This window comes from Cydia strobilella, chromosome 23, assembly GCF_947568885.1.
Source record: "Cydia strobilella chromosome 23, ilCydStro3.1, whole genome shotgun sequence".
NCBI classification, from domain to species: domain Eukaryota; kingdom Metazoa; phylum Arthropoda; class Insecta; order Lepidoptera; family Tortricidae; genus Cydia; species Cydia strobilella.
The window spans coordinates 10043369-10065563 of record NC_086063.1 but is presented as its reverse complement, the minus strand read 5'-3'; the positions used below and the strand labels follow the sequence as shown (position 1 = coordinate 10065563).

At 36.3% G+C, this 22195-nt stretch overlaps 1 protein-coding gene across 2 annotated transcripts in view; it reads right to left on the bottom strand.

The window, feature by feature from the left end:
• Positions 1-928: 928 nt before the first annotated feature.
• The window catches only part of LOC134751862 (thyroid receptor-interacting protein 11-like), an 87783-nt gene continuing 66516 nt past the window's right edge, over positions 929-22195 (bottom strand). For both annotated transcript variants that reach the window (XM_063687378.1, XM_063687379.1), the window contains 8 exons: positions 12266-15406; positions 11620-11804; positions 11107-11270; positions 10490-10693; positions 6114-6255; positions 5372-5495; positions 4545-4632; positions 929-4113 (listed from right to left, as the gene is read on the bottom strand). In XM_063687378.1, the coding sequence (XP_063543448.1) occupies positions 3899-4113; positions 4545-4632; positions 5372-5495; positions 6114-6255; positions 10490-10693; positions 11107-11270; positions 11620-11804; positions 12266-15406 (4263 nt within the window). In that variant the 3' untranslated portion in view covers positions 929-3898. The remainder of the gene's footprint in view (positions 4114-4544; positions 4633-5371; positions 5496-6113; positions 6256-10489; positions 10694-11106; positions 11271-11619; positions 11805-12265; positions 15407-22195) is intronic.

The window sequence follows — 22195 nt, the reverse complement described above, 5'->3', positions numbered from 1 at the left end:
TCCGTGGTCTGAAATAGAACTGTTAATGTGTGGCCTGTTGCGATTAACAAACAGGCTAATATCGTCCAACGAACTGTAAAATAGGGCCCTGTCTTAAAGGGGCCCATTGATAACCAGTCCGCCGGACGATTTCGGCCTGTCAGTTCTTCGAACTGTCAATTTTTTGTTCTGACAGCCTAGTATCCGGCCCTTAAAGGGCCCACTGATTATCAGTCTGCCGGACGATATGAGCCTGTCAGTTAAGGGGCTCACAGACTATCAGTTCGCCGGACGATATCGGCCTGTCAGTTAGAACAAAAATTTGACAGTTCCGAACAACTGACAGGCCGATATCGTCCGGCGGACTGAGTCTGTGGGCCCCTTTTGAACAAAAATTTGACAGTTCCGAACAACTGACAGGCCGATATTCGTCCGGCGGACTGGTAATGGGTGGGCCCCTTTAGGAACTTATATCAAACCGTTGCCGGCGGGCGGCCGTACTGTGGCATACTGACGACTCACAACTGCTAGTCTGTAGTCGCAGAGGTGGCAGCAGGCCATTGCCAGCAGGCAATAATCGCATATTGAATTGAAGTGCGCATGTAACGATATTTTAGCACATACTATGTCTAAAACTTGCGGCGGTAAATTTGTGATTTTGATTAGTAACAAAGGGGGTGACATCATCATCAAATATAATAATAAATAATTTCTTTATTCAGATACGGTGTTCCAAATTTGTTAGTTTGTTACTTAAAAGCTAAATAAAACCGCCTAGGGTCGACAACGCGAATGTAATATCTCTGGTGTCATAGGCTACGGTGACTACTGTCTGGTGTGAGGCTGTTTGTTTAGTATTTGTACACACGAATTAAGTTTAGCTCTAAAAGTTTCGGTTTCTAGTAAAGGTTTATAAAACTGATAATGCCATAAAAAATAAAACAAATCATTATTAAAACGCATTCATATATTGCTGCGATAAACCAATATAATTAAATAATACAAATATTGACATATTCACAAATTAAATTTACATTATTATATCAGGCGTCACATACAACATAACTATCATTTTCAATTTTATTGCCACTCAATTAACGTGCAAAATCGTTTGGACGAATACGAAGACAAGAAATTGTTTTCAAAATGAAATTTGAAATTACTCTAAGAAAGGGGATCTTACAAGAAAGTGCGAAAAGAGGCGTTAAGCGATAAATAATTAAATATAGGATGGGCCAATGATAAATGCATTTTAACGAAATACGTCGAGACGAAAAGAGAATTTATCACTGGCCCACCCTATACCTGTCAAAAATTTGCTACTGAAATAACCTTGAAATTGTAAATTACAGTCCAAATTGTGTGGTATGTATACGTAACCTATACGTATACGTAAAGGTTAATATCCCATTTCTGAGCAACAAATGAAAAAAAGAGAATTTATCTTTTAAGGGCATCTATTTGAAGTGAACGACAATCAAAAATACTACTGAGGGCCTACTGCGAAAAATTATAATCGAAATTTCATTATTTGGGCGTTTTTTTTTTCGTTGTAAGTTCATGAGTTGTTAGGGATCCGTGAAATTTTAGGTTTTTCCTACTCAGAATCACGAACCCTTTCGAGTCTACAAGGTGAAAAAAAGTGTCCCATTTTTTTTGTTCCAATAACGAAACTTTTTTCTATAGGCTCTTGTATGGCAGTGGCATTTTGAAAGTAAAAAAGTTATAAGTAGGTAAAAATTGGGACACTTTTTTTCACCGACTAGATTCGATAGGGCTCGTGATTCTGAGGAGGAACAGCCTAAAATTCCACAAATCCTTAACAACTCATAAACTTTAATAAAGCGCCCATCTGCCCCTATCGCTAATTGCATATTCGATTTTCGTTTTTCGCGGTAGGGCCTCTGTTCAGAATATCATATATCAAATAAAATGTATTTTGAATTTATGCATTTTACTGTGGGACAAAAAATACTTTCACAACTACACACATAACCTATAAGATTTATTGTATAACATCAGTTATACAAAACTAACAAGAAACTAAAAATAATTATTATACAGGCGTATAATTACCTAATTTGAACAAAATACAGGCGAAACAGAAGAATTTACAATCAATTTATACATATTACAAACTAAAACTACGTAAAATATAGGTACATTTTAATCCTATCATCCGTATAATGGAATCTGCATGATTCCAACATCACTCCTTCTAGTGGGTAAATGTAACGTCTATGGTATTAAAAGGGTAAATTGCATTATTGAATGGAGCATAATTCAAAATTTATTTGTTTACGCACTTTTAGCGTTATTACGTAGGATCATATTAAAAACGTAAAGTTCATTCAGTGCACAAAAGTAAATATTAAATCACATTTAGAAACGGGTCTATCGCGAATTTATTTTGTTACCTTTATTTACCGACGTTTCGACACAGGTTTCACTGGTAGACCCGTTTCTAAATGTGATTTAATATGTGTTTAAACCGCGAAAGTTTTAAATGTTATATCACAAAAGTAAATGTTGCGCAAAATTAAAATGTATCACCCAAAATTATATTTGTATGAAGTAAATATGACTATTGCTAAAATCTTTCTAAATAAGGCACTAAATATACTAAAACAAATACAGAGTCAAGACAGCAGAAAAAATATCAGCGCTACTAAGTTTGTTCTGATATGGTATCTAATACTATAATAATTTAAATAAGACACCTAAACTGTCTTATGCCAGATAATAAAATGACAGTTAAATTGTCTGATCTATGTCTGATCTACCCGGTTTCGTACAGATAGTTATTTCTTGTTATTAAACGGTTATCGATGTGATCTGTCAGCTTTCAGATTATATCCATAACAGTTTGATAACAAGAAATTACTATCTGAATAAACCTCTTGTATTATATTGCGTAGTAGACTGGCCAATCGGACCGTCATTTAAATATTTAACATATAAACAAGCTGGTTAAAATTATAACCCTTCTTTTGCTTTGTCTTACCTATTTAAATAACGCCCTTCGTATTTCTAGTCTGGCTCACCCCTATATCCAATATCCATACTAGTAGAGACTCGATGGATATCTGCGAGTTGGTCTCCACGTTGTCTATGTTGTAAGAGTTTGTAGTCATTTGATTTGAATATTTGAATAACTTTGTTTACATTTTAGTCTTTATTGCACAAAAGAAAAACTTAATGTACAAAAAACTAACTTAATGCCATGAGGCATTCTCTACCAGTCACGATTATAGACAAAGTTTGATATTTTAATAATATTCTACGGAAAACTGAGGTATAAATATTTACATATCCTTCAAGACGTGTTTCAAAATGGCGCCCTCTGTATGCCTCGTCTGGTTAACTCCCTCATAGAAGAGACTCGATGGATATCTGCGAGTTGGTCTCCACGTTGTCTATGTTGTAAGAGTTTGTAGTCATTTGATTTGAATATTTGAATAACTTTGTTTACATTTTAGTTTTTATTGCACAAAAGAAAAACTTAATGTACAAAAAACTAACTTAATGCCATGAGGCATTCTCTACCAGTCACGATTATAGACAAAGTTTGATATTTTAATAATATTTTAAGGGAAACTGAGTTATAAATATTTACATATCCTTCAAAACGTATTTCAAAATGGCGCCCTCTGTATTCCTCGTCTGGTTAACTCCCGTGTCCATACTAGAAGAGACTCGATGGATATCTGCGAGTTGGTCTCCACGTTGTCTATGTTGTAAGAGTTTGTAGTCATTTGATTTGAATAACTTTGTTTACATTTTAGTCTTTATTGCACAAAAGAAAAACTTAATGTACAAAAAACTAACTTAATGCCATGAGGCATTCTCTACCAGTCACGATTATAGACAAAGTTTGATATTTTAATAATATTTTAAGGGGAAACTGAGTTATAAATATTTACATATCCTTCAAAACGTGTTTCAAAATGGCGCCCTCTGTATTCCTCGTCTGGTTAACTCCCGTGTCCATACTGGTGGAGACTCGATGGTCGGACTCGATGGATATCTGCGAGGTGGTCTCCGCGTTGTCTATATTTTGGAAGAGGAGGTTGTTGGAGCCGGTGGAGGGGTTCCGCTTGTGGCCCAGGAGTTCTGAGGGGATGGGGGAGGGGCCTGAAAAAAAAGGTTAGTATAAGAATATGGTAAAATCCGTGTCCGATGATAATTAAGTGTCCGAATGTTACTGAAAACCTCATCTTACGATTATTACTTACGAGTATAAGAATATAATAAGATATATTATAATGTTGTATACAGTCGAAATAATAAAAAGAAATCTAATGCAGTAAAGTTTCGCAATTTTAATCCCTATTTCAAGACCCATTTAATAGCACCTCATATCGTCCGGTGACAACCAAAACGTGAACCGTATTAGTACCATAATAAGGTTGATTTTTGTTTAATTATTTTTTAGTAATTAGTGAGTTTTGTTGTATGTTGTAGTCCGAAATGCGAAACGATGTCGCCTGTAGACTGTGCCAAATAATGTATTTTGTTCTGAGTAGTTTTGTACTTATCGTAAAAAAACGCGTAAATATACATACCTATAGTAGAGCTTTTCCTGGAGCTCGGCGTATTACTCCTCGTGATACCCATCATGCTTGGTAATGGCGCTCGGGGCTTGCTCTCGTCCTGAAATTGTATTACAATGTTCAAATATGTTTTTACTAGCTTTTGCCCGCGACTTCGTCTGCGTGAAGTTAGTAATTTGGGTAGCTTATTTTTTATCCAATCTGCTTTTTATCGATTTCCCACACAAACTTTCACCCCCCTTTTCACCCCCTTAAAGGATGATTTCTGGGATAAAAACTACTCAACTAAATCGGTTCAGCGGTTTAAGCGTGAAGAGGTAACAGAAAACACTTTCGCATTTATAATATTAGTATGGATATGTAGTTTCGTGATTTAATTTAGTGTAAGTTGCGTATTTTTAATTTTATTTGTATTGTAATTTTTGACATGTATTTTTGACATTAAAGATTGATTGATTCAATGTTTTTAAGAATAATAACAACTGCATCAATAAATTGCTCTGATATTTAGATTAAGATAATATTTAAAACTTGACAATTTAAAAGTGCTTGTTGCTGGGCCTATTTGAATAAAGAATTTATTGACTCTTGACTCTTGATTGTTAGCTTTCATTCGATTTTTAAAAGGACACAGAATTTTCAGTCTGGAGGAAATTACTAATTATTTCTATTTTTAGCTCCTTTCTTCCAACAGAGCGGCAGCTGACCTTCTCGAGGTTTCATGATACATTTCCCTAAACCAAATGGGCCGGTAAAAAAAAACTTTAATCTATCGTTGCCTGGGATTATAAAATTAGTTAGTTGTTTCGTTGGAAGACATCACAAAAGAAGATTGTTACCTGTAAGAATTTGACGAATTCGGCGGCGAGGCTGTCCGTTGGAGGCGCCTTCTCTAAGCCAAGCTTCCGACACTCCTGTTGGTTGAAATCTAGTACCGTTGACAACACCCGCAGTATTTGAGTCCTGAAGAAAAAAATAATTAAGGTCACTATAATTATAAGTCGCCAACGACGCGCCGAAACCGCTTAACCCTTTTTCTGGTCGCAACAATCTACAAGGTTTTGCCGAAAATCCAAATATATTCCAATTAATCAAGCTTTCATCATTCATTTCAAGACAAGTCACATTTTCCGAAACTGCAATCCAATTTGAACCTTAATTCGAAATACTAAAGTCGAAATTCTACTGACGCATATGTGGTTAATAAATCATAACTGGAAAGGGGTTTATCCACGGTTTATGTACGAAAACGGTAAGTTTAATTATTTTGCCTTTGAATTGATTGCATAAACTAAAAACCTGAGTTGATAATTTATACAAAACTTGACACGTGTTTCGCCTCTATACGAGGCATTCTCAGATGTTGACTAGAAAGTGCACAGAGTACTGGTTTTCGATACAAATGCCGGACCTAAACCGTAAATTCGCCGTTTTTTTTTTCATACAAACTTAGTACAATACCCGGCGCAATCTTTAATGTTGACGTCCTTCAAAGGAATGAACCGTCTAGCTAAACTGGTCGACCGTTTCGATTGCCTATTATGAACTTTCGAAAAGTAACGCCTGATACAATAAACTTACTTATTAGTATTGTTCCCCGCAGTAAGCACGAAGTTTAGCACAAGGTTCTTGACTAAATTCTTGTCCACTTTATCTTGCTGGTTGGATATTGCCTTGTAGTACCGCTCTTCCGCCGCGCCGACCGAAGTCTGCAGCGTTTTTACTGTTGACAGGATAAATATGATATTTTAGACGATGGAAAACAAATTCCGTATTACCTGGGTCAAAATCACAGATATAAATGTACCATAGATGACGCAAATGCATCTACTTCGCGTGTCTGAACCCCGATACATCCTCGGGGTTGACTGTCGCTCTTGACAGTCCACGCGCGTCAGTTGTTGCAGCCGGACGTCCGTGAAAACTTAAAAAATGCCTCGTTGCGTGATAATTAACTGCAACAGCCCAAAAATTGCGAGCACCCAAAGGCAAAAACATATTTCCTATCACAGGTAAGTAATTTTAAAATTATATTATGCGTAAATTTTGTATGAAAAAGTCGCTTGGTTTCAATACAAATCGTGATATTTGCGTCATCTAGCGTATATATTAAATCTGTGGTCAAAATTCTTTTCGTTGTGTTGTTTCTGACCACTCTTGCTATTCAAAATTTCTATTATATTACTTTCTGTCTGTAAATGATATTTTATAATTTTTATATGAAATGATGTCTCATCCAAAAAACGTTTTCAATTTTCAATTTTTTTTTAAAGAGATACCAATAAAACAAGACAACGAAAATAATTTTGACTCACCAGCTATAGTAATAAAACTAATAAATAATATCGCGCATTGAAACATCGTTTAAACTTTAATGGAGTTCATGAGATTCTTTGTCAGGCCATAAATAAACGTAAGTTTGTACGCGATTAAGTCCTGTGTTAGTTTTAAAATTATGAGTGAAAATCGTGTTAGTTTAAATCAATATAAACATTCCTAACAATAATTAACAACTACACAATTTCGATGGAATAAAATAAAAACAATATAAACAATATAAAAATAAAACAATAAAATAAACATGTCTACTCTTACCGAGCTCTTCATTCGCGACTCGTCGCCAGGCTAGCACGATCTCAAAGTATTATTCAGTGACTGGGAAGGGAACGGACGGACACCGTCGTTTGAACAAGGTGTGTGGTGTCCGCCGCCCCCCATTTTTCCAAATCCACCAGTACCTGAAGTAATACTCAGGGACAATGCAGCATCTTCTACGGCATTCTTCTAGGGAACTCTAGACGACATAAAGTAGCAAAAGAACTGGCGCATTATGTTAAAGTGTCAAGTACATTAACATTTATGACTTCAAAATTTGACCATGGCCTTTTGACATAATGTGAATAATTTATATTTTGGATTACAAGTACCTACTTGTCACTTTTTCAAAATGTCAACCATTCAGCGTTGGAAATATCAGGTAACAACAAATTTAGACTTTCTAAAGAAGGGTCATTAGCCAACCGAATTTATCATCTTTTTTGTTTAGTTTCAAATATTTCCAAGACTGAATAAACAAAAAAAAAACAAACACAACATAAAATGTGTGCTAAAAGCCACAATAACAATGTGCAATATGAAAATTTGAAATCAACATTTATGTCAAATGACATAGACTTAACTGAAATGTCAAAATCGAGCCGTAAAGTATGTTTTCTTTTTTCTCATTAAATATCTTTAAAGAAATGCATTCAAAAAGCATACAAATAAATATATGGTTCAAATAACTATTAGGTTATAAAATCGCATGTAAAAATCATGGCTCGATTTTACAATAAACATAAGCAAAAAAAAACGGACGTCACGACGAAAAGCCATTATCCTCGATCAAATCCCATGCGGTAATCTGAGTAGAACGCAACCGCGCGCCGCTGTCTGTCAACCTGACATATGTCAGAATGACAGCTGTCAAAGTGACAAGCGACAGCGGCGCCGGTGCGTCGTGATCACGCCTCACAGTTACCAAATGAGATTAGACCGAAGAAGGCGAAGCTTGCTGTTGGTGGTGATTTCGTTTCCAATATATTTATTACTAAATCTACTTCATAATCATAACCTCTAGCGACCTAGAGGTAGAGATAGTACATATGGTGATACTTTCTCGCACTAGTGCGTAAAGAGCACTTTTTGTGCATATGTCGAAAGTTTAAATAGCCATATGTACTGTAAAACGTTGTACGATACACATGCGAATAGGTAATTCGCAACTCGTGTCGATTTAAAACACTCCCTGCGGTCGTGTTTTAATTTATCGGCACTTGTTTCGAATTTCCTCTTTTCCGCACTTGTATCGTAAATAACTATTTGTTCCATTCTATTTTGATTCTTTATTTTTAACATACCACAATTGCATTTATCTTGACAATTTTTAATTTATGGGCAGCTAGAAAGTAGTTGTATCGAAATTGAGGGATTTTCTTTTTGTCATGGACATAAAAAGGACATAACTTGCTAATAAGCAAAATCTATTTCTTTAATTCTAAAAGTTATATTACTGACAACTTAAACTTAGATAAATCACAAAAAAGAAGCAAAAACGTGATTATCGATAATTTTACACAACTTTAATTCTAAAAGTTATATTACTGACAACTTAAACTTAGATAAATCACAAAAAAGAAGCAAAAACGCGATTATCGATAATTTTACACAACTAATGACATATTTGACAATGACATATTTATGCTTAACAAAGAAAACTGAAATTGTGTTTTTTTTTTAATGCTTAGCGTAAAACGTAACGTAACACTGCACACTAACATTCAAAGACACACTGCAAAACGAACTCAAAGCGCCTGTCAATGTAAAGTAGCAAACTTTTTAAAGTGGAAATAATAATAAAAAACCGGACAAGTGCGAGTCGGACTCGCCTACCGAGGGTTCCGTACTTTTTAGTATTTGTTGTTATAGCGGCAACAGAAATACATAATCTGTGAAAATTTCAACTGTCTAACTATCACGGTTCATGAGATACAGCATGGTGAGAGACAGACAGACGGATAGACGGACAGTGGAGTCTGAGTAATAGGGTCCCATTTTTACCCTTTGGGTACGGAACCCTAGAAAAAGAAATAAAGAAGAAAAGTGCATTTCCAAAAAAATTGTGCACAGGGACCCTAAATTACTGTATTGCACAAATGTATACGTATCTGAAAATTAATCTATAGGGTGGGAAAATTAATCAATACGAAAAGAGAATTTATCACTGGCCCACCCTATAGCTAGGCAATCCCTTTTGAGACAATATTGGGTCGAAAGAAAAGCCCAGCCCATATGGTTGGTTTTGACGAGTCTAATTTTTGGGGGCGTAAAGTACAATCGGCATAAGTGATCAATTTTTTGCATGTCAAAAGTTGACGTCTAATAATTTAGTTACCAAAAAGCATATAGCATTTAGTTCGGTTGTCAAATTCAGGGCCACGACTATACCTCTTCTACTATCATTTATCATTATCAACTAGTGTCTCAGTGAGCTGTAGGTAGACGTCGCAAACCCCCATAGCTCCGCCATTTTGAAAATTTTCTATAAACTGTATCTTCAAAAAAAATCTATACTATCGAACCTATTCACAAAATCTCACGAGAATCGGTTAAGAAAGCATTTTTCGCTCGGTCATTAATTGTTTGGTTTAAAGTTTGAAACTTTACAGACAGGCACAGGACTGCACACAAGCACGGTTAACTTACGTGTGTCAATGTCGCAGTGTCGTCGCCCCACCTCATACCAGACGGCACTCTGGGGCTAGCCACCCAGAATTACCAGCTGATATTTAGTCGGGTGACGAAGAAACTGACGGTAATTTGATCTAAATGGTCTACAAAATTGCAGATTAGAATTTGGTGAGTTTCTATTGGGAGCTTTAATGTCAAAGATACATGATTTTGACTTATTTACAGTTTTAGTAGTAGTGGATGTGGCTATAACTGTTCCAAATTTTAGCAATCTGTGAAATGGTATCTGAGAAAAACGCATTTCACCGATTAGCAAGACCGAAGTACGGTGTACGGAGCACTGAAATAGTCTTAGATTGTCGGAAATCAATAGAATTTCCTTTTAGAAAAAAAAGTAGTAATATTTATTCGGTATATTCCTCATGAAAAATTAATACAAATCCAAAAGGATTGGAGGAAGGGATTGGAAAAGTCGAAAATTTGAGTTAAAATAAAGTCTCAAGAAAACAAATACTGTCTGGAAAAAACAAAAACTGTCCCTTCTTAGAGAAAAGTAAAAATAAAAAATGTTTTGAGAGTAAAATTCTCAATATCAACAACAAATCTAAAACATTTCATACATCTATCTACACTAAGATATCAAAATACGAGTACACTACAAAAACCTACTAACCTAACAATAAATAACAAAATTCAAACTCTTTACAATACCTGAACATGTACCATACCTTGTTCTTTCAAATCATTGATTTGGGCTGTTTTTGTTTCCAGTTGATCCCCAAGTCTTGTAGCGGCTTGGAGACCAGCTAGAGATTCTTGCAGTTTCACGTTGAGTTTTTCTATCTGTTTCTGTAATCCGCCATTTTCTTTTTTCAGATCCTCCATTTTGTTTCTTATTTTTTCGGTGGAGGAGTGGATGTCTCGTTCTTTGTCTGAAATATAATTGTTGTTTTTTTTTATTTTCGGTACAAGCTTTTACAGTCGACTGCACTTTTCTTTGGACTATACCTAGCTGTCTGTCTACTACTCATGACACGTTTTATGACTGCTGGTCTGATAATGATGACCGTTGCATTGTCACCAAAGTCACGTAACGCATGCTAAATTCCAGCTCAATCGGGAATTGGTTCAAATCGTTTTTATTTACAAGATTTAACCTAAACAAGTTTTTTTGTTTGAAACAATGTGAGGTACCTAAATAAAAGCTCTCAAAAACTACCCTTCGGTAGTTACGTGGGGTTGAGCTGGTCTGCACTTTCACGTGTTGCTTCTTAAGCAAATTAATCTGCAAAAGGTTCCTACCTGGTGGACTAAGATACTGAAAATCATTCAAGAGAACACTCACCTAATTGGAACTGTTCCAAGACAACTTGCAAGTTGGTGAGCGCAGCATCACTCCTTCCTCTCGCATCCTCAGCTTCTCCAAGTCTGGCTTGGACTTCCTCTCGTTGTTTCTCAAGCAGTTTGATTTGGTTACGCAGCGTTTCTACTTCTTGATTGGCTCGAATGCTGGAAATAAGTGATGGAAAGATTGAGATTCACGTTAAAAGTTCCACGGTATTTTAAACCATTATTCTGTACGCGAATTTTCGCGGGGTAACTTTGACATAGCAAAATGGTAGCAACAGTAAACAAGATGCCTGAGAGTAGTAGCGTAAGTCTTGCCATAATATTTTCAAAATTACCCCGCTTTCGAAGTTAGGTACCCAGTGCAAATCATCATCGTATTAAATTGCAGAAAAATAAATACCATGAGTTTGTATTTTAGGTCATGTCTCTGGAGAAACCATCGCAAGAAACACATTCCACAGCCAGTGTTCGCAAAAGGAAATTCCTCTAAAACGTTTACGTGACTTACCTATTACTAGTATAAACCGTACTGCTCTGCTTAGCTCTTTCCTCAACATGTTGCAACCTGGATTGACATTCCGTCAGTTTCTGTTCTGACGTCATCAGCTCCTGTGTATAGTTGTCTTCCATCTCGACGAGATGGTGACGTAGTCGCTCCAGTTCGCGAGTCGCGTTGTCATGTTGCTCTGACAGCTGGAAAGCGCAACGTACACTCATTAATCGACTTCATAATTTCGAAAAGTTCTTAATTCGTCAGGATTCTTTTGTTGAGCCGGTTCGGAAAAAATAGTTTTGTGTCTTAACAGTTGAGCCCTTTTGAAAAGACAACCCGTCTTTTCAAAAGGGCTTTTTTCTCTAAAACAATACAAAAATAAGCCCTTTTGGAAAAGCCCTCATTTCGTCCAATTACCACCAGGTGAAGTTCTTTTCAGAATTCGGGGGTAGGTAGTAACTTGTGCATTTTACGGCACGATACTAGTACAAATGACGCCTAAATTTTAATCATTGGGGAAGAAGGTACTTTCTTCATAGCTGGTGTAGTTGTAGCAGTACTTTACCGTAACTCGAAATGATCGTAAAATACTAAATGAAAAAATGTTTACTTATAGATTTTCCCCTGGACTGATACTCAAATAAACAATAAAAAAACTCACCTGTATCTTTTCTGCTGCCAATGTCTTTACATTCTCCAGCTGTATCTGAAGATTTTTCTCCAAACCGTCGCATTTTTCCGTTAACATCCTCAAACTTTCATTCGCATTCAATAAATCAGCCTTATTCTTTTCAAACACACTATTATTCTGATTAAGACTCTTTATTATTTCATCTTTTTCTCTAAGAGTCATTCTTAAATTCTCGCAGGTTGGACAGGTTTCGTTATTTTGTATTTGTTGATTCTTTTCTTCAATTAACTTTTTCATTTCAGTATTCTGTTCTAAAAGGATATGGTTCAGCCTTTGTATTTCATTGTGGTACTGCAAACTTTCATTGTGTTTTAAATTAACTAGATTTATTAGCTCCGCTTTTTCAGCTGTTGTGTTTTCTACTAAAGTTTTATATTCAATACAAGCTCTTTCCATTAGGTCATGTTTTGCTTTAATTTCATTTAGCTCCTCCTGCTTACCAGTGATATTATTTTGTAGATCTACAACTTCGTTTTGTATGGCTTCTTTTTCTTTAAGTAATATGGCGTAATCATCAGCATTTGTTGTATGGTCGACATTTTTCAGTTTGTCACTTATTTCAACTATACTTTGACGTAGTTCTTTGATTTCCTTGTCTTTATCATCTGCTAATGTCTTAAAACCAGAACGATTTCTTTCAACTTCTGCAATTGTATTGTTTAAAGCAGAAATTTCATTTGTTTTATTTTTAAGCTCAACATTAAGCTCAATAAGCTGTTGGTTCAGAGATTCTTTTTCCAGTAAAATCGCCTCTTTACTTTGATTTGATTGCTGGTTAGTTTTATTTAATGCTTGAGTAACATCTTCGAGAGATTTTTGTAGTTTAATGATTTCATTGTTTTTAGACATCAAATTATTTTCTAATTCTGATATTTTATCATTTAAATAAATTACTTTAGACTTATTTTCAGTGATAGTAGTATTTAGAGCGTCGATAAGACTATCTTTTTCACTGGCATTGCTTAATACTTTTACAAATTCTTGATTAAACTGTGTGATTTTACTGTCTGTAGATAACAGTTCTGCTTCCAGGTGAACTTTTTGTTGGGTCAAATGTATATTTTCTTCTTTAAGTTTACCTACCTCCATAGTTAATATTTCTTGCGTTGCTACCTTATCATTCAACTTTTCAATAGTTCCTTGAAGCACCTGTTCGTTATCGACTACTGCTTGTCTTGATTTCTTTAAATCGTCTATTTGAATAAGCAAGTGTTTCTCTTGCTGCCTAATGTGATCAATTGCCGTATTAAGTTGGCTAATACTTTCCTTTAATAGCATATTTTCATCCTTTGCGACATCCAAATGCGCTTGAATTTGTGCTTTTTCTAATTTTATTTCTTCAATTTCTTTCAATGCTGCGGTCATATTTTTGTGTTGTGCACTTCTTTCCAATAAATGACTACTCGCAGCTCTAGCTTGTGGTTCTAAACTATCTTCAACAACCTCTGGTAACCTTCCATCATGTTCGTCTTTAGAGTTGGGCGAACTCTGTGTATCATGTTTAAGATTTTGCTTAAGATTGTCAATTTCTTGGGTAAGTAATACCTTATCATTTTCTGCAATATGCACGTCTATTGATAATTGTTCGTTTTTAGCATTAGCAGCATTTAGCCGTTTTTTCAATTCATGAATTTCATGTGTGCAGTTTTTAACCATTTCTTCACTTGCAATGTTGACAGTTTTTTCTAACTCTTCCGCATCTTTTGTTTTAGCTGAAAACATATCGAGTTCACTAAGCATCAACGTATATTTCTCTTTTAAGTCAGCTAAGCTTGTTTGCAGCAAACCTTTTTCATGTTTAACTGCCGCTAGTTCTTTTTCTATTTGTTGTATTTTAGACTCGAAATTCTTATTTAATTTATTTGAATCTGCTAGTTCTGTCTCTAGTTTCGCTAAGTTATCTTCATGCGTTTCTATTATAGGTTCTAGTTTGGACGTATTCTTTAAGGCCGCAATTTCTGATATCAAAAAGTCATTATTCTTTTTCATTTCCTCCAATTCTCTCTCAGTATGATGTAAGTCATTGGTTAGGAAGTCATTCTCTGTTGTTAAATCATCTATCTGTGTCTGCATATGGTCGATGTTAAGTTTCTTCTCAGACAGCTTATGGTTTAGCTTATCAATGTCCTTCTTAAAAGAATTCAGTGTTTTAAAAACACTTTCTAATTTAAATACCACTATATTTTCGCCACTTGATGGCACTTCTCCGAGGTAATCTACAGGAATATCAAAGTTCACGTATTTATTATAAAACTGCATTATCTTTTCAGTTTTAATTACTTTGTTATCAGATTGTGCGTCACTTTCCTTTTGAGCTAATCTATGTTTCACTTCATGCAACTCTCTTTTCAATGTTTCGATGACACTCTTAGCGTTATCATCAATATTGACTTCATCAACATGCTGGTGGTTGGAGTTTCTACTGTCTTTTAAATCATTCAGTTCCTTTAACAACTCTTCGTACCTTTCTCTAGGGACAGTCTCAGATAGCTCAGAATGCTTAGTAACAATTTCAACTTCGTGTTCTAATTTAGTTACCTGCTCCTGTAATCTAAATATTTCTTCATGTAACTCTTGATTCTCTTCCTGAAATTTCTCAGCATTTTCTCTTAATAGAGCATGTATCCTTTCTAAATTTATATATTTATGATGCAATGTATCGTAATCTGCCTTAGCCGTCTTCAAAGTTTCCAAATATTTATCCTTCTCTGCTATTTTAGCTTGCAGAACTTTAATTTCATTTGCGTATTCATCGTTGTTATACTTTAGATCTTCATGCTCTTGCCTTAGAACTTCAAAATTCTTTTGCAACTCTTTCTTTAAGCTTAAAAGTCTCTCCATGGCTAATTGATGTTGTGAGTCCAAATCTTCTAGATTTGTCGTTAGGTTTTTGTTTTCTTCTCTTAGTTTCTCAAGTTCGTCGTCATTGTCTTGTCTCGGGTCTATATAGTAGCGTTCTTTTAAGGTGGATATTTCATCTTGTAGTTCCTTGATTTGTGTTTTGTACACGTTTTCGATGTCCGCCTCTGTTCGAGCGGGCTGCGGCGGAGGGTCCCAGTACCAACTGGATTCTTCTTCTTTTTCTTTGACTCCATTCTTTCTGTTGAGTCTCTGTAAAGATAGAAAAGTACGGTTATTATATATCATCAAGGTAGCCTTATTTACTGCTGCTGTTAGATACGTCAGAGCGACGAGATGGTTTCCAATATCGTAATATCTATTGCCAAATATATGTTTTTGACAGTGATTATACAATTGTTTAAAATTTGTGACGAATCGTATGTTATTTAGGAAACTTTTGATTCATTCAAGTTGGTTCAACTTTTATAGAAACTACTTTGGTTTTTATTACTTTACCCTTTATCCTAGTTGGTAGCAATCTAGTGATCCTGCCTACAAAGATAGTCCTGTTTTATAATCTCGGTAAGCGCATTCATAAAAATAAAAACGGGTTACTTAGGACGGAAATATCGCATTACATTGCTCCATAGTAAGCGAGTTGGAAAGCGTCAGTGTGGACACACTTTACTGCATACGGGCCCAGTATATGGGCAGCGATAGCGGCAGATAAGGCCGATAACGTATCTAAATCCTGCGGCTAGGCAAACAGCGGCTAACCAGGGATCAGTGATGGCCATTTTGAAATGCTTTAGGCGGTTCATACCCTGACACTTAGTGCCGTGCCGAACGTAGCGACAGGTTTAATGTTTTTGATAAAACCCGAATGGTACAGGCCAACTGCAGTCGCCATCCGATATATCGGAGCGGTCGAGGTGCTCAAAAATAACTGAACACGCACTCTAACACCTTGACAATAGAGGCGTGTTCAGATATTTGTGAGCACCTTGGCCGCTCCGATATATCTGATGGCTACTGTACAACACACTTTATATGTCGTTCTGCCTGCCGTGATGGATTGCTGTATCAGTGTTTTAATTGCTTTTGAGATCCGGGTTATTTAACCAGCGAATCAAAAGAATAACATTAAAAATACTTAATTCAAAATATCTTGGAAATGGCAAACAAACACAAATAAAAACTTTTTTATTAGGAATATATTCATAAGAGCTCACGCGAGATTTGTACTGAATTGTCAATATTCACAGATAAAACCTGTGACATGAATCGGTCTATACTAGATAGGTAAAAGCAAGGTAATAGATACAATTAAAAGCAAGATTTTAAACATATTATAGGTACTTTTTTACGAATTTCATCACCAAAAATAAGCTTCATGTGCCCAATTTTTGGGCCCTACGTTCGTAATCTCTATGTAGGTCTAGATTTTTTAAATGTTAAGTTAGGTTAGGTGAGACTCAGCTTTTGTTGACAATACATATCACATCTCTTGCGTTTCATGCCCGTGACATGCGTAAAGTACCTTCGGCCTTTTACGAGAATTTACCATATTGTTGATAATTTATTTATATATAAGGTACAAAAATATGTCAAAAAAATAAAATAAAAACAACTTAAAATTACAATTAATCTAAATACTATTTAAAAATAAACGTACACTAAACTAAATCTAAAAAAGGCCCCTGTGACGGCTGTGACAAGGTCCCGAAGATGCTGGCTGCGTTACCCCGCTGAACTGCCAGAATGATGCGTTGAGCGAGGTAACTACCAGCTCTCCGGTCCCCAGTTATGTCCCTGAGTCTCTTTGAAAGGTCTCCGATAGACTCAAAGCGCCAGAACCCCACGGACCCAGGGTCTCGCCGCCGAAAGGAATAAACCTGTATTCGGCACCGATACAAATTTCCCCACCTTTGTATTTTCGGCCGGCTCCGCAGCAGCCGCCGTTTACGAGAATTCCAAATTACAAAACTCGTGACAGCATGTGTGTCACCGAGTTTTCAATTGTTTAAGCCAACTTGGTATTTAGCACACTCATTACTATGCAAGGAAGTTGAACTCTCCTTAGCAAGTGGTGCGTGAAATTCCAGCGATAAGCCTGCTTCTGTATGTTCATATATATGTGTGACAAATATTCTAACATGTAAAGGTGATTTGTTCGTTAGTTTGAACCTAAGTATAAAGCATAGCACTCTAAGCTTAGGTACTTATTTCTCTATGGTTTAAGTTTTATAAATAATTATTCATACATTGAAAATTCATCCGTTTCTCTATTTCTAAAATGTTTTATTCCTAATATTTAACGGACACTTTTAACCTTCAAAGAGACTTCATAATTTTGTCTGTCTATCACCTTAAACCGCTAAAACGATTTAGATGAACAGTTTGTGCTAAATATCTTTGTTGACACTTTTTAACCTTCAATAAAACTTCAAAATCTTGTCTGTCTACTTACACCGCTGAACCGTTTTAGATGAGGTCGAGTCCCGGTTGCTAGTTGTTTAATAAAAGAGCATGAAAATTACGACACTATAACCTCTTTTCTAGAATAAACAAAACTCCAGCTTTCTGTTAAGAAAATTAGTCTTAGCTCTAAAGCCTAGGTTTAATGTCCAAGTCCCAAGATGAAATAGGAGCGCGTTCACTCACAATGGCACGTAAACTCACAGTAAAACGCAACAATGGCGGGAGTAATAGGCAAAACTAATACTTATGACAATATTCAGGCAATGGCCGGGCGTTTCAAACGCAATGCTTTCGTGGACTGATTTTTCAAGATATTAAAGATGTTTACGGCATTTTCAATCGTTTGTTGGAGATTCTGTGATGTAATATTGCCATTAAAATCTACTGCCATACTGCTTTGTCATTTTTGTACATGTGGTATTTTCTATAAAAAGGGACCTTATTGTCGATGGCGCTTACGCCCGTATTAACGATGCTCCGATATAAATACAATGCCGCGCGACGCTGTGCGGCGTAAACGCCATCGACAATAAGGTCCCTTTTCATAGAAAATGCCCCATATACTATAACTAGTGACTCTGTGAGCTGTAGACCTCGCGATAAAATTAGAAAATGTGAAAGTGAAAAATACTTGGTTCAATGAGTCTATCTTAAGTCCTTTATGTCAATTTCCGCATTTTCGAAAAATTTAAAGATGTTTACGGCATTTTCAATCGTTTGTTGGAGATTCTATGATGTAATATTGCCATTAAAATCTACTGCCATACTACTTTGTAATTTTTGTATATACTATAACTAGTGGCTCTGTGAGCTGTAGACCTCGCAATAAACTTAGAAAATGTGAAATTGAAAAATAACTGGTTCAATGAGTCTATTAGTGCTTCCATGGTGGTGCTTCCATTGGTGCTTGGTGGTGGTCCTTTATGCCAATTTCCGCATCTTAAACAATTTCCAACTGGATCGACAAAAAATCTGGTCACAAAATTTTACGAGAATCGGTTGCAAATTTGCGAGCTGTAGAGGAGAACATCCGGATCCGGACATACGAAAGCATTTTGCCCAAGTTAAAACGGAGACCAATCATTAAGATCTGAGTGTACAGCATAATAAGCCATCATTTTGTTTTTAATCAGCAAGTCACTCAGAACTCGGAGCAAGTGCATGGATTATTAAAAAAAATTGCCAGATCGCTTTTCGATTCGATTTCATCAAATCCTCATGACAACGGGACAAACTGCGAAGTCAAAACAAAACCGGACAAGTGCGAGTCGGACTCGCGCACGGAGGGTTCCGTACTTTTTAGTATTTGTTGTTATAGCGGCAACAGAAATACATCATCTGTGAAAATTTCAACTGTCTAGCTATCACGGATCATGAGATACAGCCTGGTGACAGACAGACAGATGGACAGCGGAGTCTTAGTAATAGGGTCCCGTTTTTACCCTTTTGGGTACGGAACCCTAATATTTGGACATTGTATTCCAGCGATAATCAAAGGGGTAGAAAGAGAAAAGAAAGTCTGTGAGAGAGCTATTAAAGTTCCTCTACAAATGCTATAATATAGGGTTAATTACATCTTTTTATCGAACACTTTCGGCCATCTTTCTCTTGAGAGGGACAGATAAATAACATACCTTTCTCTGTCTCTCTGAGCCGACAAAAAGGTAGATGTAATAAGTCCTTATATTAGATTAATTCTGACTATAACCCTGTTTTATGGTAAGGTATTAGATGCCCTGAACCCATTGGCATTGGCAATCGAATAGTAATGTAACACCAAACACAATACTTCATAAACAGTCTGGGAAACAAGAAAGTTAAAGGGCATTGCCTAGCGCTTTAGGTTATTGCCTCTATGCCCTTAGTAAAGCTGACGGAAGATTTATTTTAACATCGCACTGTTTAAAGTACATTTTCTATGAAAAAAAGGGTACTGAAGTAGTATTATTATAGGGGTCAAAATTCTTCTCGTTGTCTTGTTTCTTGTCCCCAAAAAATGTGACGGAGTGGAGATCTATGTATGGGGTGAAATTTAGTTTTTAATTTTTCTCAAGAGAATTATAATCTACAGCTTGAAAGACATGCAATAGCACCCAAATTATTTTATTTATTTGTTAAAAGGCAAAAAGAAAAGCGTGACAGTGGTCAGAAACAAAACAATGAAAAGAATTAGACAAAGACAATGAAAGCCTATAGATACATTAGATACGCGCTTCGCAGACGTATTAAATGTTAGCGATTGGTGACGCCTTTTTCTTTAATAACACACATAGCTGTTGTACTAGCTTAAGCTGCGTCACTCACACTCACAAATGATTACACTGTTAAGGGGCCCACTGACTATCAGTCCGCCGGACGATATCGGCCTGTCAGTTGTTCGGAACTGTCAAATTTTTATTCTAACTGACAGGCCGATATCGTCCGGCGGACTGATAGTCAGTGGGCCCCTTTATTTAGAAGTCGTTAAAAACCATCAACTTAATTTTCACTTCACCTCTTTAGTGCCACTTGCACCATCTCACTATCCCGGGGATAATCGGTTAAACCGTTAACCCAGTGTCAAACTGTAGTGGTAACCATGGTAACAACAGGTTTAACCGGTTAACCCCGGGTTAGTAACAGGTGCAAGTGGCCCTTAGGGGTTTAATTTCAGGAGGGCGCCGTGGCGCCGTGGTGGAATGTTATCGATCCCAGTGCGCCCTCACGAACGGCAAAGAGGGTGAAACGCCGGAGTGGGTTTAGTGGGTAGGGCCAATTCTCCCCCCCTCTCGCTAAGAGAGGGAAAAGGAGCGGCGAGTCCCACACACCGTGCGTAAGTGCATTCCCACTCCGACAAAAAAAAGGAGTTTAATTTCAGAAACCTTTTTTAGTAGAGCTCTCTCCAACATTTAAAGAATGTATTTGTACTTCAAATTTTAAGGTCAGACCTTAAATGTTTGTGCGTTATATGTCAGTATCTATACAACGCGTCTGTAAGTATTAAGACAAACATGTTTGTTTTTTGGATTTTCATTAGGTTTCATAGTTTATTTATTACAAACTTAAAATTGTACCAAAACTGCGTTGAATTTTAAAGTATTTCAACCAGATGCCCTCACTGTATGACCACACACACATAGATACAGTCAGACAAACTGTGAAAACATGATACGTTATCTATTATACGTGTTCCGTGTATGGAAGATTCAATATTAGTATTGTCACAGTTTTTATAAAAGCATTTGACCCTAGTTACGTGCCCTCCATGTAAGGTATACATGCATGCAGATGCAGTGATAGATACAATGCATATGTCTGTTTCTTTATATCCAGTGTTAGAAAGATACTAATGAAAATGCTACAAATGCGTACATTATGGGCATAACATTATTATTAACCGTTAAAAATATGGCGCATTTTCTATGAAAAGGGACCTTATTGTCGATGGCGCTTACGCCGCACAGCGTCGCGCGGCATTGTATTTATATCGGAGCATCGTTTATAATGGCATAAGCGCCATTGACAATAAGGTCCCTTTTTATAGAAAATACCACATATTTTGGTGTAACCATCGCAACGTAGTACAGAAATACGATGCTATTGTAAAACTCCCGTGAGACTAAAACATATTAAAATTATTTTAAAACTGGTCACTCACGTATTATAAAGTCGAATAGCTCGACATGTTTCGATCCAATTTACGAGGATCCTCTTCACGGTGCAACGACACGTCCTCACTGGTCGAGAGCGCGCCACCAGATAATCAAAATAACTTATGTACTTACTTAGTTACGACTAAAACCTTGACCGTTTTCTGTTCAATTCTCAAATCTCCATAATCGACCGTTAACTTACGTAAACGCTAAACACATTGTCAACAATGTGACAAGTTAGACCGTAAAACGATGCGCATGCGACTAGCCTGTATAGTTATAGGTATGGAAGGTAGATGTAAGGAAATTAATCTTCATATATCAAAAAGTGACCGTATAAAATACAGTAAATAGGCGGCGCCACCATACACTGAAGCACCTAGACCATACACCTAGTATTTTATATAGATGTGCACCCGTGCGACCGTAAGGGACAGAACATACGCAATGCGACAAAATTAAAAACACGTTTTAACATTCCTGACAACATACTAGAAACAACCTACGTAATTTGGTCGGGTTATTTGCTGCCCCTCCCCCATTTCATCTCTATATTATTATACCTCTATGGTTCATATCATAGTCTACTATATATTACAATACTCTTTGGTCTCAGAGCCTACCTAGCCCCACCGGAGAGATTAGGAACTATTATTTAAAGCTGAAAGCGGTTCCTTTTGAGACAATCCATCCATAGTTATAGGGTAAAGTCTAATGACGTTATTCATAAACGCGTTACTGGCCTGAATTGGCTATGAATCGTTTGTCTTTATCTGTCATTTTGACTTATGTATTTGTAAGAAAGGGATAAAACATAATTTAACTAAATGAGGCCCGTAAAGTTATATGAATAAGGCGGTAAGACGGTGTGGTGTGGGTGAGGTCATAATAAGGGTTTTGGTGTGTGATTTTCGTTTCGTTCGTGCTTTTTTTAGGGTTCCGTACC